The following is an 18,755-nucleotide window of genomic DNA, read 5'->3' as shown; positions in this document are numbered from 1 at the left end:
CTTGATAAAGCAAATAACACTCAGACTTCAGGTTTGCTCTGAGGAAAAGAAATTCTATGTCTTTATTATTGCAGAAAGAAAAAAAGATAACATTGAAAAACTTCTATTCATGCTTTGTGCAGCTATGCGGCGTTAAAAGTACAAGTTCGTCATTCGTACATATCACTTCTCCGTTCAATTTCTTGAGTATTTCGTTCCGTATTTCTTTTTCCTTTTTTCTTCATTGTATTACTCTTACTGATTTGTTGTGTTGTCTCTTCTTTCTCTTCTTGCCATATTAAAGTATTTGCAATCTGCAACCTAAACATCTTATGAAATACGTCAAGAACTTCGCTAGGGAAAAACCTTCAGGTTTATTTAAACGCTTTGACCCTTGTACTCGAAAGGCCAGATGTAGCAAAAACAAGCAACTTCAGAAGATGTATAGATGAAATACGACGATCACGAAAGTCTCGAAGACGACGACGATCCCGAAGAAAGTATATTAGACACAGATTTCAACAAAGTGTAGAATATTTCTAACCACAAGTAGGCTAAAATGGCATAGGTAGTGGCTTGCGTTCTTTTATTTTTCGTTTTCAGGAGTGCCTCAAGAAGTCACTGGGCATTTGACTATCCCAGGAAAGCGCTTTAACTTGACAGCATTGGTCAAAAAACGCGCAGCAAGATGAAATGACTGGTGATGCTGAGAAGAAATTCGAGTAAACGACATTCGTGCCACCTATAGTTCCTTCACTGTAATGTATTTCACAGGAAGAACGCTTTGTTTTTTAAGAAACCTGCGGAAAAAGCCCTAACTTCTCGGACGTTGTTTCTGCCTTTGATTTGTCTGGCTTCTGTAGGTGGTCTACACGCTACAGAAAAGAAACCAGGAGAACTGTCCACCGGAGTCGCTGCAAATGCATCGATAGGAACATCGACGTTACACGACTTCTAGGTAAGCAGCAAAAGTTGCGTAGCTTCAGCACATATAAGACCACAGGAAAAAGGAAACTGACCATTTCGTGTAGTTTTTCAGCAATAGAAGGCGGTTAGCTCCGGTAGACATAAAAAAACGCGAGGTAGTCAACCACTAGCCGTTGTCGCTGCAAAAACTCAAACATTTTACACTATATACATCACAACACTTCAGTCAAGGCACGCTGGCCCGGTTCGCTAAACCAAAACACTTTTTTTAGTTTTGAAGTTATTCAAAATTAAAGAGCACCCCGTATCAATCTGCCTGTGAAGTTGCGTCAGCGGTGGCGTTTAAGCTTGGTGGCGTTTATCACAGGGTAAAAAAATGGCCGCTCATTTCCTGGGCGCACGCTGGTCAGGTCCTCGCCCCGGTCCTTTCTTGCCGCGAGCTCGGCGAGGCTCAGAATGGGCGCATCCGGGGGCACGAAGGCGGAGGTTCCGAACAGAACCGAGCGCGCCATCTCTCCAAAGGCATTGTCGACGTCTCGGATGTTAGTTTCGTTAAACGGAGCGGCGTGCAATGCATCGTATGGCGACTCCCAGCGGAAACGCGACAGAAGGTGTATGGCAAAAGCGTTCCGCCAGTAGGGGTAGGCGTGTGGCTCGTACAGGGCGCCTAGCATGTCCAGGCCGGTTTCCAGGCCATAGTGCATTCGATGGACGAGATGCGGATGCGGTTGGTAGAGAACTTTGGCGGGCACCTCGCCCGCGTTGTAATACCAACGCGAGTCATTCAACCTGCGCAGTGAAAAGTAGAACCGTTGAAACGACAATGCGCCCCCGCATATCTACGTGCTTCGCAACAATTTCATTAAAGAGATATTGAATGTAGTTAAGATACCCTAACTCGGAACTGCCGCGCACTTCCTCCTGGTTTACTTAACGGAGGGCAAGTGCTTCTTTTCTGTCTGCAATCTAGCTTTGTCCTCAGGCAAAAGGGGGTAGATAAATGGCAAACATACGGAAGACTTCGAGCCGAGGCAAGGCAGCAGTGTGTTACGCTGACGACTACGCACATGGCGCCACCTACAGCGGCCTGCACACCTGCCTCAACTTCATCTAACCAGTACAACATAACATTGAACACGTGACGTGGGAATGTCGAGCAGACGATGCGCTGTGAAAAAAGTGCTTCCGTCAGGAACGCATACGAGAAGTGGATATGACCACTGGGCGGCCTAGACCACTCTAACATGGCCCATGAGCCTCTGCTGGCTGCAGCGAGGAAATTCTGGCTATAAAACCAGTTGTACATGCGTCTCCTTGCATTGCGCCTTGCACTCCCGGCACAGTATTCCCCATTGCCATTGTTAGTAGTAGGCAAAACAGTGGCATCACTATTGAAACAGTTATTCAACCAATGAATAAGGCTGCGCGAATAGTACTCTTTCAACCCGCATTGAGTACCAAATGTATTATAACCATAACCGTATTAGAGGCTCGATTGCGCAACATTTGGACGACACACACAGAAGAGAAACACACACCACAGAGCGCTACTTGCAACTATCGCTTTATTTCCTTGTCAGTGGAATAAATACTGGCAGATGCTCGGAGGGAGGGGGGCAGGGTAACGACAAAACGAAAAGATTTTGCAAACACGGCCATCCACCAATGCCAAGCCAGCTTTGTGGTGTGATCATTTTTGGCATCGCAAAATGTTCGCAAATTTCTCTTCTGTATGTGTCGTCCAAATGTTGCGCAGTCGAGTCTCTAATATGGTATACCAACACGCCCAGTCTTCAACCTTCTTTGTTAAAAGTACAAATGGAGTACTAGGGAAAAATTATCAGCTTGTTCACATACCCGAAAATCTTCCCGGGAAGCGCGAATGATAGCGGTTAGGCTATAGGCGTCTAGATCCTCGTGGGAACTAATGGTGGAAACCACGACCGTTGGTGTTAAGGCAAAGGCGATTAAGGCACTTCCGATTAGGGTAGAGTTAATTAAGGCACTCGTAACAACGACCTTTGTATGGAGCAAACAAGTGATATGAAGTAACAACGCATTCGACTGAAAATGTCAATGAACTTCTCGAATGTCTCGTGATCGCCCAGGCTTTTGTCTCCATCCAGATTAGCGTATGCTAAAGTGACATGCAAACCTCCGTTTTCTTTGGTCGCTCTCAAGTTATTGCTGCAAAATCAATTATTAAGCACAACCATTCTTTATGTTATTTCCCGCGATATGCATTTCTTGCGACCAAGTATTTGTAGTCTTACATATTCTCAACTCCAGCCCAAGGCCCCTACTAGAAGATAGTAGAATAATTGAAATGAAAAACAATCTTTAGATAATTACCTGGCCAAGAAAATTACACTCGTAAGAGCGTCGCCACGATGGAATTAGCATTGCTGCAAGCGCGATCATACATAGATATGCGGAAATAAACTTATAAAATGCTCCAACCACTTGCATTTTATTGCAAAAACAAGCATCTGCACTTGACGTTTGCACAGATTTTATGTGCGCTTCATCCCGTATTTCTTTCCTAGAAAGACCCAGTATTTTTCTTCTTTATTTAATTATGTGTGTGTGTGAGGGTAAGTGTGTGGACCCGTAAACTAGCTAACTTATCGACTGCCTAAGCCTTTGTGCATTGGATCTTCTCTGAATCGCCTCTCGTCGTCCATGCCTGCTATTGACTCACACTGAGAACTCAACTTCACCTGCACTGGGCCTTAGAAGAAAACCTTCTTAAATACCAGGAGCCTTCATAGCTCCACCTCAATATACAATCCTGTTGCGTGTGGTTTTCATTGCTACGTTCGCACTTAAGTTGGGCATTCGTCTGGCGAACCGGCAAACAACAAATTGCTGTATCGTGGCGGCGTGCTAGCGGTTTCCCCATCCATGCATCAGCGCTGTGCGGTAGCCTTTTCTTGTCCTTTCTCCAGAGTCAGTTATGTTGGCTGTAGTCTCCTATACCAGGGAAATTATATTCGCCCCGAACCATCGGACCCGCTTCTCAGGGGAGAAAGTAGTATCAGTAGCAGTAAAGTAGTAAAGTAGTACGCCCGACTTACCGGCGGTAGGTGTCTAGGTAGAGACGAAGGAAGCGCGAATTCTTGTGAAAGAACATCACCATGTTTCCCATAAGGACACCGTCCGCAAAGTTGAGGGTTGCCTCGTATCGTAGGAAGCGTCGCAGTGACTGAATCACGAACACGTCTTTGTCGAAGTAGTATCCTCCGTAGATCATCAGGGCTCTCAGACGGAGCACGTCTGTAGCGTGGTGAGATACCTGCGTGAGAAATGCAGGTGTAGAGCAAGGAATCCACCCTCGATTTCCGCACAACACCGTGTCAAATTCATAAGAGTAAGTTTATGAATGAAGTAGTAAGTTAGCAATATTTTTTAGCCAGGGTGCGTGTTGAGCAACAGGATTTCATGTTTGCCATCAACCCTCAACTTCTAATATATAGCTTAGGTATAAGTCAGGCTTAGCTTAATTTCTTTAGCTGGTTCTAACTTTGCGCATAACAACACGTTCTCGCTGTAGAATAATGCGCTGAATGGCTTGTACGTTTACTGAAGTGTACATTGGGAAATCTACAGCAAAAACGAACACAGTTTTGTGCCGAACTGTCCGGCTACACGACATTCAGTAAGATGTGAATATTTTGAGGAACCTGAGCAATATAGGGTTAATATCTTCAAGTGCTTTTGAGCACATCGTCTAGGCACGCAGTTATTTTTAGTGTTCATCTGTACTGCTGCATATTGATACATGACTATTTCGTGTTTCTTGTGGCAGATGCACGCGGGCGCCCCGACGAAGACGACGAACGCCGTCTGGCTCTCGATTTGCCGGCTGAACTTGCCAGCGCTGTAGCTACGCCTTGTAAATATACTTTGTAAATAGTTTCCAGTCTCAATCCCTAGTTCGCTTAACATTTTGGTGGAGGGTGCCGTCCCCGTCCTCGCCACGGAGCTCCACAGCGGCCGCACCGTCCTGCTTTTCGCCATGGCTCCCGGTGACAAACTCGTCTCCTCCTACTCCAGCAACCCCGACGACAATGTACGTTACCGATCCCCGCGATCCTGGCTCATTTTCCGGCGAATATAATGTCGACGCTGAAGACTTGCTCACCCTGTATGAGCGTGTTAGCCAAAACAACCGCTGGGACTATACCATTATGCTAGCGAATGTCCTATTCTACTTGGGCGGCACTCCTCGTGTCTGGTTCCGAACACACGAGGACGAGATCTCTAGCTAGGATGCTTTCAAGAGAAGCTCACCGACTTCTTTGGAAATCCCACCGGTCGGCAGCGGGCTGCTAGAAAAGAGCTTGCTAGCGGAGTTAAGTCTTCTACTGAATCGTATGTCCCGTACATGCAAGAGGTTCTCGCTCTTTGCCGGAAAGTCGACGTCAAAATGGCTGTGGTTTACAAAGTCGGCCACGTACTTAAGGGGATCACGGATGACGTGTTCAACTTGTTGATCTTTAACAATGTGTCCCCCATCAACGTCCTTGTAAAGGAATGCCGCCGCTTTGAACTAGCCGAAAGCCGCCGCGTCATTCCACAGTGTTCCCGGCTCCCTAACGTGGCTGCCATGTCGTCTTGCATCGACCGTACCACTACCCCACCCTTAAATGAGTGCGTAACCCGCATTGTTTACCTCGAGCTCGAGGCTACAAGGCCTGCGCCGTTCCATCCATGCCCACTTGACCCCACCATTGACCAATCAGCCCCAGCGATCTCTCTCATTCAGGCAGTTGTGCGGAAAGAATTTTCCAACATTGGTTTTCCTGCTGCATGCTCCGTCTCCCGGCCTGACGCCCGACCGGTGCCGGCAGCTACGAATCACAGCGATCGGTATTCGACTCACAAATACCGCAACTCTACCGAGTGGAGAACTCCGGACGACAAGCCCGTTTGCTTCCGTTGCCTGCGCATTGGCCCCGTCGCTCGCCACTGCCTGACCTCCTGGACGTCGCCGTATTCTAGCTCTTCTTTTCCCCGTCTCCTCGCCCATATGCCTACCCGTGGCGTTACTCGCCTCGCCGTGTGCCTCCTACCTCAGGCGTATCCATCGATGTCTGTCGTCGTGCTCGCTCGCCGTCACCTCAGCGCCAACGGTCCCCGTCGTCCCAGTGGCGCCGCTATTCGTCGCCGACCAATGCTGGACCCTCCCGGACGGAAAACTAGACCATGAAGCTCCTGGGGGTAGTGCTGTATTGTCTTCGTCGTGTAGAAATGCTCGATTAACGTTCCCAACTAACCAGAACTTACTTCATGTTCACGTGGAAGAGGGGGGGGGGGGTGTCACCTTGACAGCGTTAATAAATACTGGAGTACAGGTGTCCATAATGAGTTCTTACCTCCCTCGTCGAGTGGGGAAGCTTCTCACGCCTCCTACTACTCGAGCCGTACGCATGGCCGATGGTGGCATTGATGACGCCACTGGAGTTTTTGGTTCCCTTATCAGTATCACTGACCGCCACGTTCCTGCTCTTTTTACAGTGCTGACCAATTGTCCCCATGACCTAATCCTCGGACTGGACTTTCTTACAATGCATTCAGTTTTGATCGACTGTTCCGCCGGTACCGTTTGCCTCGAACTTCCTCTGCCCGCGCGTATTCGTGCCGAACTGCCGAACAACTTTAGTACGACCATCTTCATCCGCCTGCCGCCTAAAGCCTTGACTTTCGTCGATTTGCTATCATCTTTCCCTTTGGCCGGTGGTGATTACGTTGTCACACCTGTATCTGATGTCCTTTTAATACGCAATATCACTGTGCCCTTCTCCCTCATCACCGTCGCTGATAACCGGACATGCCTCCCCGTCGTCAATTTTGGCCTGACAAAGGAAATTCTACCCCAAGGCATATCGATTGCAATTCTGCGTGCTATCGGTGATGACCACCTCACGAGGTTTTAAATTGACGTCTGCTCAGGTTCTTCACTATGCCAGAGGGTGCTATTTGCCCTGACGCAACATTTCGTCCCATGATTGCTGCGGACCTATTGCCTGAACAAGCAGCGCATCTGTGCCGCCTTTCGGGTTCCTACCACGACATCTTCGACCTCAACAATCGCCAATTAGACCAGACTTCAATTGTTAAGCATCACATAAATACTGGCGATGCCATTCCTACTCATCGGCGGCCATATCGAGTTTCTACTTCAGAGCATAGGGTTATTCAAGATGAAGAGAACAAGATGCTTGCCAAAGGTATTGTTCAACCGTCGTCGAGCTCTTGGGCGTCGCCCAAGGTACATGTAAAAAAGAAAGAGGCACAGGGCGTTTCTGCGTAGATTATCGTCACCTAAACCTCAATACCAAGAAAGACGACTACCCTTTGACTCGCATTGATGACGCCGTAGATTGTCTCCATGATGCCAAATACTTTTCATCAAGAGACCTTCGGTCTGTTTATTAGCAAACTTCTGCGGATGAAAAGGACCAAGAAAGGACCGCGTTCGTCACCCCTGGTGGCTTATATCAATTCAAAGTTATGCCATTCGGTCTGTGCAACGACCCAGCAATGTTCGAACCTATGATGGACTCTTTACTTCACGGGTTCAAATGGTCAGCATGCCTTTGCTACCTAGATGACGTTCTCGTATTTTCACCTACATTTGAAACACACCTTGAGCGCTTATCAGCTGTTCTTCAAGTCTTCCGCGAGGCTGGGCTGCAACTAAATTCATCGAAGTGTCACTTCAGTCGTCCACAGATTACAGTGCTGGGCCACTTCGTCCACGCTTCCAGTATTCAACGAGACAGAGAAAATTCGTGCTGCCACGTCTTTTCCTGTACATCCGTTTGTCAAAGACGTCCGAAGGTTAGTAGGGCTCTGCTGCTGCTTCCGACGCTTCGTTAAAGACTTCTCAGCGATTGCCCGACCGCTTACTGATCTTCTGAAGAAGGACGTGCTGCTTACATGAGGCTCCGCTAAAACTGCCGTGTTTGCCCAGCTCACCAACATTCTCACCACGCCACCTAAACTGGCCCACTTTGACGCGCCCTCTCCTACAGAGGTACGTACCGATGCCAGTGGTCACGGTATCGGAGCCGTCTTAGCCCAGCGCCAACAGGCCGGGTTAAGGTCGTATTATCGCCTACGCTAGCCGCCTCCTCGCAGCAGCGGAGCGCAACTATTCGATCACAGATCGTGAATACCTGCCTCTAGTCTAGGCGGTTTCCAAATGCCGCCCGCGATTGTATGGCACGCTCTTCTCTGTAATCACGGCCACCACGCGCTCTCCTGGCTTTCTTCACTCAAGGAACCTACCGGCCGGCTTGGTCGCTGGGCTCTGCGGCTGCAAGAATATTTCAATGCAGTAATGTACAAGTCTGGCCGATTACATCAAGACGCCGACTGTTTATCACGCTATCCAGTGGGCGAACCACCCTACGACCCTGACCCCGATGCCGACGCTTGCGTTTTCTCCGTTTCTCAGCTGCTACACGTTGCCGACGAGCAACGCCTTGATGCCGCCTTGCGTGCCATCATTGCCGGCTTGGAATCTTCGTTTTGTGATTCGTCCCTTCCCGTCTGTTCTCCGGCATGGTGTATTATACCGCCATAATGTACGCCCCGACAGTGCTGCCCTATTCTTCGTCATTCCTTAGCACCTCCGGTCAGCTGTTCTCCAAGAACTTCATGATTTAACAACGGCAGGTCACCTTGGCGTCACCCGCACCTTCGACCAGATTCGCCGAAGCTTCTTTTAACCAGGCCTTGCCTGCTCCGTCCAGAAATACGTTGCGGCGTGTGAGAAATGCCAGCGCCTAAAACATAATCGGCGCTCCCTGCCGGATGCCTTCAATCGCTTGATCTAATTCACCAAGCATATGTATAGAAGCTGGTTATGAAGAAATCAAATGTACCCTAAATGTAAGCACTGCGAATCCCTTCTTACATCGTCATGGCTCCACATCGCGAGAGCTTTCACACTACAGTGAACTCTCACTTGAGTAAACTTCAAGGGAGCGAAGGAAATAGTTCACTTAACTGAAAGTTCACTAAACTGAATATTCACTAGACCAACACAAGACATGGCATTCATAGTCAAAAGCTTGAAGTGCAATTCATAGAGCATAAGACATGGCATCCATAGTAAGAAATGTGCGAAATGGAATTTGTACATATCAATGAAAAACACACCACGTGAGTCGTCGGTGTGCACACGCTGAACCGACGAGGCTGGAAAGAAAGCGACGACGGCCTTGCCACGACTAGCCGGTCGGAAAAAAAACACACACCACGTGGTTTGTGGTATGACAGATCGCCGCTTTGCTCTGGCGGCGTTGTAAGCGCCAGCAATGCTACTTTGTTGATGGCCGCCGAGATTACATGCTCGCTCATTTTGTGCGGGCAATCTCAGAGGCCATGCCTCGTTGCCGTTCGTTTTCCGCGCCGCCGCTTTGCCCCAGGGGCGCTGTAGCGCCAGCTACGTTACATTGCCGCTGGAGCGGCCGTTTCATGAGGGCGGGCATCAGTTGCGCCTGCAGGGCAGTGCAGTGCAAGCCTTGGTCCTCTGAGCGAGTTCGTTAAACTGAAATACTGACTGTTCCGAAATTTGTTTAAGTGAAACATTTTTGCATAAAATCTATAAGAATACTGCTGGGGATTTCTAAAAAGTTCGTTATTCTGAAATATTCGATAAACTGACGTTCGTACAACCGAGAGTTTACTGTATTAGAGTACTAGCACTCTGTTCTGAAGGAGTAAAATCTCTCGGTAAGGAGTACAAGACCTCTGTTTTGGGGAGTAGAAACACTGGGCTTGGAGGAGTAGAAGTACTCCGATTGTAGGAGTAGAACCACTCTTTCTGGGAGAGTACTTAACACCACCACAGCTCTTTCTACTAATCATTGTGGGAAACACATAAGTGGCAGGGACATAAGGATGTCTGGCTGAAGGGAATTCATTTACCTTTATGAAAATGCTAACAATCTCAGTGGGGAAACCTGCGGGGAAGAAGGTGAAGTTGAGGCCTTTAAGAAAGCGAGTGTAGTTCCCTTCAGAGCCGTAGGGACTGCAGTGAAAGTATATCTTTTCGGGCCCGCGGTTCAAATACATGGAGTTGAATGCCACCACACCAAAAAAGCCCACCTTGGCTGCGTTGTACCTCTCCTGGGGAGTACTGTTACTGATGTGGAGAGGGTATCGGAACTATGTGAAAGTGCACTAGTACTCCACTGCGGTGGGGTGATAAAACTCCCTCAGGAGGAGTTACTCTACTCCACCTGAAAGGGAGTCTATCTACACTCGAAGAGGGAGCAAAATATGGGACAAACAGTTACTCCCTTGAAGAGAGTTCCCAGAACTCTCTTTGTTTTTACTCTCTAAAAACAGTTGCACCCTTTTGGGTGTATATTTGTGACACAAGAATAGCCGTCATCTGCCTTGTCCGCATTTCCTTATTTTAGCCCTGCGAGCCCGGTACTTCCAAGTGACGAACGACACGCTGGTTATCAGCACGAAAGAAGCATTTTAGACAGGAAGGTAACGAGCACAGCGTTTTCACGAAAGGAAACGCAAGCAACACAGATGATGATTATTGTTGTGTGGCAAATTTACATCCTAAAGGTTGCAACTATTTAGACTGTAGAGTGTACACGTAATGCGTATTTTTCTTTCTAGCTTGAAGTAGCTTGGCGCCTTTGCAAATTGATAATTTTCGGTCGGCAAGTATTGCACTAGAAGTACAATGCTTTCAAGGCTTCATGCGTGCGGAACATACTTCTTATGTGTTCTGAAAACTAATGCAGGCTAAAAATTCTACTGAAGAAATTGTGATAAACACCGCTGCAAGAACGTCGGAAGCCAAAAGCACAAATACTAGACAGGTACATTTACCAATATGAATCATTGCCATGGTAGCGACACTATAGCAACGCCACAGTTCCCTCTAGTGATCATATCGGGAAACACATAAGTGGTAGGGGATTCACGCTGTCTGGCTGAAGCGATTTTGTTTACCTGTATGGGAATGCCAAAAACCTCAGTGGGGAAAACAACAGGGATGAAGGTGAAGTTGATGCCTTCCAGAAAGCGAGTGTAGTTCCCTTGAAAGCCGCAAGGACTGCAGTGAACGTATATCTTTTCGGGCCGCTGGTTCAGATACATGGAGCGGAAGGCCACCACGTCAATAAAGTCCACTTCTACCGCATTGTACCTGCGCAGATACCGAGATGATTGCAGTTAACAGCGAATACCTTTCGAGAGGGCGTTACAAGCTTGGTAATCATGAAGAAAAAATCGCAGAATAATACTTGACGTCTCATTCATGTTGAAGTGTTAACTGCAACAAATGTGCAACAAGAAAGTCGTGATTTGAGTTGCACCCGCAATTCATTTGATCGCGTTATAGAAAGTAGCGGCAAACTGCCGAAACATACATGCAAAAACAAAGACGCATCATGGCGGCCATAACGTAGTTCCATTTCCTGCAGCAATAAATTCCGATGCTTGCAGCAAAGAAAAGCATGGTGTTCAGTACCGGCGTCGGTTCCTCGAGGGGGCCGTTAAGCGTGCCAATTAATTTTTCCACAATTCAGCGTTTCCAGCCTGCTTTGCGATTCAAGTGAGGTATTAAAAAAAATTAGGACAAATTTTCTACCACCAGTGATGCGCTCAAAATATTCCAGCGATATGTGAGACCTGCAATGCACATTTAATGTCCGAAAACTTGGCGATATTGTCCCGTTTACTTAATAGAAGTAATATTAGTAATAGTAAATATAGTACATAGTAGTAATAGTACATAGTAGTAGTAGTAATAAGTAGTACTATAGTACATAGTAGTACCTATAGTACATAGTAGTAATAGTAATAATAGTACATGTCAAACTACAGCCGCATGTTGCCAGATGCTTGAGATTGAGTAATGGTTGTCAGGTACACAGTGTAGTGCAGCCGACAAAAACAACATGCTCTGCATATTTATCGGTCACGTGAACGTGAAGCTTTCGTCAAGCGGTTAAATAAATGCCACGCAACAAAGTATAAAACTCTGCACAGCGTTTTGCACAAACCATGTGACGCACGTGACCGCGCCTTACACTGTATTTGTGATTGGCCCGCTTAGCTTCGACAATATATCCTGGCTGAGCGCGCATACTTGACCCGGCCGATCCTGGAGACAGCGCAACAGTAAACAGCGGTTTGCTCGGCGGAAGGCCGACTAAAGCATATGTGCCAAACATAAACCCCGAAAATTCGCATAAAGAGGTTTGCTTTATCGAAGCAATTGTGCTCTTTATTGTGTATATTTCTTGCAATCAGAATACTTAGGTATGGTGCTTTTTGTCACTATGTAATTCCGTAAAAAAGCTTGGCCAGCATCGTGGACATAAGCAAGGGTATTAAAGCTGAGAGCGGTGTCCTAGCTGTGAGCCATTCCACAGACTGCATCATCACGCAGGCTCGGTCAGGAGAGTCCGGTAGGGGCCGCAAAGAATGATTTACCTTAAACCAAGCTGAAAAACGTCGATATACCTTAAGTGTATTCAGTTCTCAGCAGAACAGGGAGCGATAATTTCACTACCGGCCGCCTTTGAATAGTATAGAGAGCTGTATCATAGCCAGAAGTGTTCGGCTTGTCAAATTCGCTGACTTACCTAACCAAGTGCAGTATGTCTGGCACTATATCATAGTTGTACCCTGAAAGTTCGTCCGCGTCATAGAAGCTCTTTGGAAGATGCTCCTGTTTGGGGGTTCCAGTGCGGGAGAACTTCAAAAGGCCGTAGGTTCTCCCGCCAGCCACGAGGAAGGTTATGAGAGCCAGGTCCACGCTAAAACAAAAGAACGAGATTGGAATACATCACAGTCACAGCCCCCCCCCCATGTTTGAATAATCAAATTATTGCCGCGACATATAACGCGTCCTAGAAATCCCGAAGCTGGGGCACTTCAATTCATAAAGTCAAGCTATCTTGCCCGAATGCCATAGAAAGCATCGAATGCTCCCGACAAAGCCGCGGTGATTTTAGCGTCACTCTTTGGTCACGACCGGCTTTGGCAGCGGCTCATGCATAGCATACCTGTGCACACTGCTTTATAATATTGTGCTACCTAGACCGAAATTTCTATTGCCCGGTCCGGCCTGACCAGAGCGTGGACGTCGAAACCATGGCGGCTTATCAACCCCACATAGATTACAAAAGGCCTGTTGTCTTCGATTCATGACGTCGTGCTACCTCGCCCTTAATTTTGAATGCCAAGGCTGGTGTGACGATAGGGTTGACGTCAGAATCAACCCTAGCGTCACACCAGACGATAGGATACGGGGATGCTCCCGCTACTCGGGAGCATCCCTGTAGGATAGTGTGGCAGTCAACAAGCCTTGTGCAATGTTGGCGCCGTTGGGCTTACTCAATAGCGTCCCGATTAGATTCAGTGGTAAGCGGGAAACGTAGTATCAGCATCATGGATCGAACTGCATCGGTCTTGTGCTATCTATGAGGAATTGGCATTTTAAGTGTAAATTTCTGTTCTATGTAGCATGACGTCACAAAGCAGACTGCACAGACCTGCTATATAGAAGGGTTTGCGTCGAAGCTGCGGCCCTAGTTGGGGATTGAGCAGCGATGGTCGGAAAATTAGTTTTTGCACTACGCTTTTGCCACCATTCTCTCCTTTTAAAACGGCTAATTCATCTTTGTTCTTTCCGCACAAATTGAGAGACAAGGATGTTCGTACCTCAGAGGTGTTTTATTTTCAGTACGTTTATGGGACTGAAGTAAAGTACGAACATATAGCTAGCTTGCTGTGTACTTGTAGCCTATGAAATTATTTGGAAATATGACACAAATTTTATATTTCTTATTTATACATAAACCGAATTGGTTACATCGAAAATTATCTTCGCCGGAAATTTGAGGTTGAAAATGTGCATTAATATGTTTATGCCAGTTGCGCTGAGAGGTTCGACTACAGTGTTCATCATAAGCTCTAGAATCGTTGAACACTCAAAGTTAAGTAAAGTAGTTTACATTTAAAGTACAACAATGTACATTAATACACAAGCCTCTTCGTTCTTTATTGTCTGAAACATGGCAAGGGTATCAGTTCGCCTGTTTGAGGTTGAAAGAACGAGAAACTTGAAAAGTAACTTCAGAATTTTCTCTCCATGGCGTTCTGGTTACATTATAGTGCAGCTTGTATAACATATTTCAGATTTATTCTTACTGTACACTAGCATTTTATGCAGATAGGACTGGTTTAATGCAACGTCTCCGCCAAGTACATAAGTATTCCGGTTATAAACAAACAGCGATACTTCCAAAACTGGTATCTAAAGAACAAAGCAACAAACCGTTAGAGCTATGCATAGGCAAATCTTCGTTGGTTTTACCGTTTCACTTAATGTTTTCAAAATTAATATTATCATATTCTTTTCAAGTCTGGGTGTTAATTTTTTATATATTCAATGAAATGTACATGTGTATTGCGTATTAGGACAATTTATGCATACAATGTGTAATTTCAAAATCAACCATCCATTACCTCAGTAGTCAATCACTATTCGTAAATTGAATTTCGTCTTCAGACTCCTGAAAGTACTCATGTCGACCTGTCAACTTTCACATTCGCAAAATAGCGCAAACAAGAATCGAACGAGATCTTTCCTGTTTTAAGCCTTTCTATAGCACTCTCGAGAAAATTTTGAATCATACAGATGCGCTTTATTAACAATGATTTACCTTCTGAGGCACCACAACCGCAGTCACAAACTTGGTTTAACAAATAACGACAAGGATGATATTTTATTTAGGTGACACCGACTTCTTGAGCAACTTTCTTTTTTCTCATACTAACCTTTATGGGAACTTCTCGGTATCAGCTTGTTCGATGCAAGTGTCTCTGGCGTTTTCTTTATAATCACAAGGCTTCCAAATCAATTTTCTAAGAACGACAAGTTGACGTTATTCGCAAACTGAATTTACTATACGTAACACTTCATAGAAAATTCGTATAATCGTAAAACTAGTTGAAATTGGTATAGGTTGCCAAAACTTTGGGAGACTTGTCAGGCATGCTGAAAGCTAGAAAATTACTAGAGAAATAATTACAAAAAGACCGTCGACAGTAATGCGCAAGGCATTTGACTAAAGTAGGGACACAAATAGATAGATAGATAGATAGATAGATAGATAGATAGATAGATAGATAGATAGATAGATAGATAGATAGATAGATAGATAGATAGATAGATAGATAGATAGATAGATAGATAGATAGATAGATAGATAGATAAATCGTTGATGATCATTTTCAATATGAACAAAAAAGCTTTCTCCCATCTTTACACGAGAATTTAGAGCTAAAAATAGCAATTTTATTATAGCAACCGAGTTAGTTGTGTAAACTTGATGGCTGATGTTCTTTTGAAGTTTTGCGACTTCAGGAAACTGTTGCGTAAAAATAGGTGTTTCAAATAAAAATTTATTGCCACCGCTTGCAGTAGGTAGATATTAACTTGTACTCATCAATGCAATATCTTCCAGGAAAACCAGTCGAAAACATTACGTATTAAAGTATTCCCCGGAGTGCAGCACAAATTAAACGGCCGGAAGAACGCAAACTTCCGCAAATCCCACTCGTTTGGAATCTGACGCGGCTGCGACAAAGCCAGCAACACTTATTCGGAAAGAAGCCTGTGTGCGCGGAAGTTACTGCCTTGCGCATGCATAAAATGCAGCCTCCGTAGACTGTCATCGAACGCGTGACCTTGTGCTGAGTGGCAGAATGCCCTAACGACAAAGCCACTTTGCGTTGTGTGAACAGCTAATAGGTAGAGAGAGAGAGAGAGCGAAGAAAAAAGCGTTTCATGGTATATGACGATGCTGACGTCTCTAAAGCACAGTCCTTGTCAAAAGTATACGAGCCATGTCGGTATGCCCCAAGTTTTACCACACTAGGGATTGAGAAGCGTTCCCGCACTCAGTATACAGAGATAGAGTGTGTCAGGAGCGCCACGAAAATTGAATCCTAAAAACGCACGGGGAAGGCTCTGCGTAACCCAAGTTTTGACACAAGCTGAACGATCCCGTCAACCTGTGAGCGCCACAGTGTTGATTCAATCTGGGTAAATTGGTCAGCTGCTCCCGATTAGGTTTAAGCACGTTTAGGTTTCTCTATATTAGGTGTCTGCAAGTTTGCATCCCATCTCACTCTGTTTCCCATCGTTTGTGCATGGGAATCACCGCAAAGGGAAAGATGAAGGACAGGTAGCGGCGATTCGATCTTTTCCTTCTAGCTCATCGTCAGTCGTCAGAGCGGCTCTCCGCTTCAATTACCGCAAGTTTCCGCCCTTAACGTCTCTGACTATAAGAATCAAACAGAACTGAGAAGAACGAATCTTGGTTAATACCGGAAAGGATTTCAGACATACCATAGTAAGAGTACCAGCAAACGACTCCAGAGGCTGGCCGGACAAGTCATTCGTTTCGGGAGTCGAGGCAACTGATTTCGCGGCTTCATGATGGCTACGTGTACTTGTTCTGAACAATTACTGGCACATGCCCACTGCCGGCGCAAACCAGCATGCACGCGGGAAGAGAAAGAAGAAGAAAAAGCAAATATAAATAAGGTCCTAGGATTCAATGGCGTCCGAATATACAGCGAAATATACAAAGCAACATTGTGAACTTTGAAAACCACACTTCACTTTGATGCTTTCAAAAGAAGTATGTGGATTTTTTTCATTGGTTTTGCATTATCCGAGCAGGTGACGCGAAACCGAAAGTAGCACTAAAGGAGCATCGTCCGGAACGCTTTTCTTGCTTGTTTTCATTCATCTAAAGGCTGATACCCCCTAAGAGGGATCAAACAAGAAAGGAGTGGACATAGCTAAACGACCACACAAATGAAATTAGACTTGTTCTTAAAAATAAACCCCTCTAAAAGGGTTAAATTTCACAGTACAATCCTTATAATGAAATCAGTCGGGGGGCATGGTCTGAAAAAAGTATATGGATAAGGTGAAAATTAAAATGTACTTAAATTACAATGGTTTTAAACATTCGCAATAGAATTTATACTCGCTGTTCTTTGTTTCGCCCCAGACGTATGTGCGATGGGATTTTAACAGAAAGGTTTTTTTTAGGTGACCCTGGCAGAGTTACGACAAGTCCTCATAGCTGTCTCTCACTTAGCTCTTACCTCTCACCATGATGGCTGCTTTGATTAAAAACTTGTTAAATGCCTTCCGCAGTCAACACCTTGATATTGTAAACAGCTCTCTTCAACGAACGTGATCTCCAATTTCTTAGAAACGTCTCAAAATTGTGCCTAAATTATCCAAGGCTGCTCAATTTCTTGAAGGCTGACACGTACTTCCCATGGCCTTCGAGATACTGCAGCGAAAAATAAGATCTCGAACTCCATGCCGTCGTTTCTGTACTTAGAACTGCTTCCGGGAGGAGGATGCTGTCTCGTGATGTTCTCCGCTCGTTGATGCATCGTTGCCATCGTCGGAATACCTTATAGCCGCCGCTGTGCGATAATTAGGCGTTGCTGAAGTTAAGCTTACAAAGCGCAATTTCGACGTGTTTTGCGCTGTGCTCGTAATAACACACGGGCGAAAATCGCACACTGAATTTTTAACCTCTTCTGGTTGACCTTTTCTCACGGTTCCGCAACGCACCAAATCTCACCTCGTGAATCCCCACTGGATGGCTAAGCGAGATAAATCCTGATATTGAAGTGATGTGGTGTCATCGAGGGAAAACCGAGTAAGCGTATCTCGACTTGGGTTACTGAGAAAATAACGCTCCGCGTATGAGGATTCTAACAAAAGCGAACACTCCAACAAGCTCATGCGGATACGTGCAATCAAGGACGTATGTTGTACCCACAATCTCGTCGATACTGACTGCTTTTCAGCTCCATAAGGTACAAGACGGCTCACCTGCCAAGTCTTAACTTGCTCAGTGCGAAAACATTCTAAGGCATTGCTTTGGGCTGAATTCACGTTTGCGATGAGCTTTTGGGACTAGGTGACCTGTAGTCAGAACGCCGCTGCTAAAATTAAGGTGCGTGGCAACAACAGTGGGGTGCGGAGTACATATTTTGCGCGCGAGAGTAACTGATCATCCCTTCAAGTTGGCGTGACGTGTGTGAGGCCGCGAGGCAAGTGAACGAGGGAAGCGCCTGCATGCAAAGGAAATCGCGTACCGGGTAAAGTACGAGGGAGCGATTGCGTGACAAAGCAGCGCCACCTAGAGGACGGTGTAGGTAACCTTGAGCGAAGTGGAGATGGAGACACGAGGCGAAGGGTCGCGGCGAAGGAAGCTAGGTGTATGCGCGCTGCGGTGACCACCTCTGACAGTTGCTAGATTTTCTTTACGATGCATGCGTATCGCGTTCGTCTCCTGATAACATCGTCCTCCTGCCCTGTACGCTGTGTGTTCGTGTGAATGCGTGCGACGGTGGGTCGACGTTGGCGGCCCGATCTCGCGTGCGCAAAGGTAAGAAGCGCGCCGTATTCCGTCACGCGCATGTTACCTGAGCAGGGGAAACAGGGGTAGGGGCGTTGTACTTCAGCCGTGAGTGGTCGCGCGGGCTTTATCTTGAAAGCGGTATCTTTTAGGGGCACAGTCTACGTAATCCCACGGCTATGTTCTCACCAATTAGTGTCTGTTGAAGCGACAGACAGAGCGAGTGTCACTTCGCTCGCTGTTGCTGCCGCGATTCCTCACGCCAGCGTTTTGCAGGCGAGTGTCCGGTGTGATCGAGGGTGAAGCGCTCATGTTTGCTTGTACGCGCTGACGCGATGCTGGGTGATTAGATATTATGTGAATGTTAAAAATGGCGCGTTCTACTCCGGCGGC

At 46.3% G+C, this 18,755-nt stretch overlaps 1 protein-coding gene across 1 annotated transcript; it reads right to left on the bottom strand.

Moving 5' to 3' along the window:
- Nucleotides 1-334: 334 nt before the first annotated feature.
- LOC142558147 (uncharacterized) lies at nt 335-16,416 on the bottom strand. Its single transcript, XM_075670307.1, has 5 exons — nt 16,316-16,416; nt 12,540-12,713; nt 10,900-11,095; nt 3,984-4,201; nt 335-1,695 (listed from the first exon to the last, which is right to left on the bottom strand). Exons 1-5 carry the CDS (start codon nt 16,402-16,404, stop codon nt 1,236-1,238), a joined length of 1,137 nt encoding a protein of 378 aa, XP_075526422.1. The 5' UTR covers nt 16,405-16,416; the 3' UTR covers nt 335-1,235.
- Between the last annotated feature and the right edge of the window lie 2,339 nt (nt 16,417-18,755).

Source organism: Dermacentor variabilis, chromosome 9, assembly GCF_050947875.1.
Source record: "Dermacentor variabilis isolate Ectoservices chromosome 9, ASM5094787v1, whole genome shotgun sequence".
NCBI classification, from domain to species: domain Eukaryota; kingdom Metazoa; phylum Arthropoda; class Arachnida; order Ixodida; family Ixodidae; genus Dermacentor; species Dermacentor variabilis.
The sequence above is the reverse complement of the archived record's forward strand: the minus strand, read 5'-3'. Positions and strand labels throughout refer to the sequence as shown.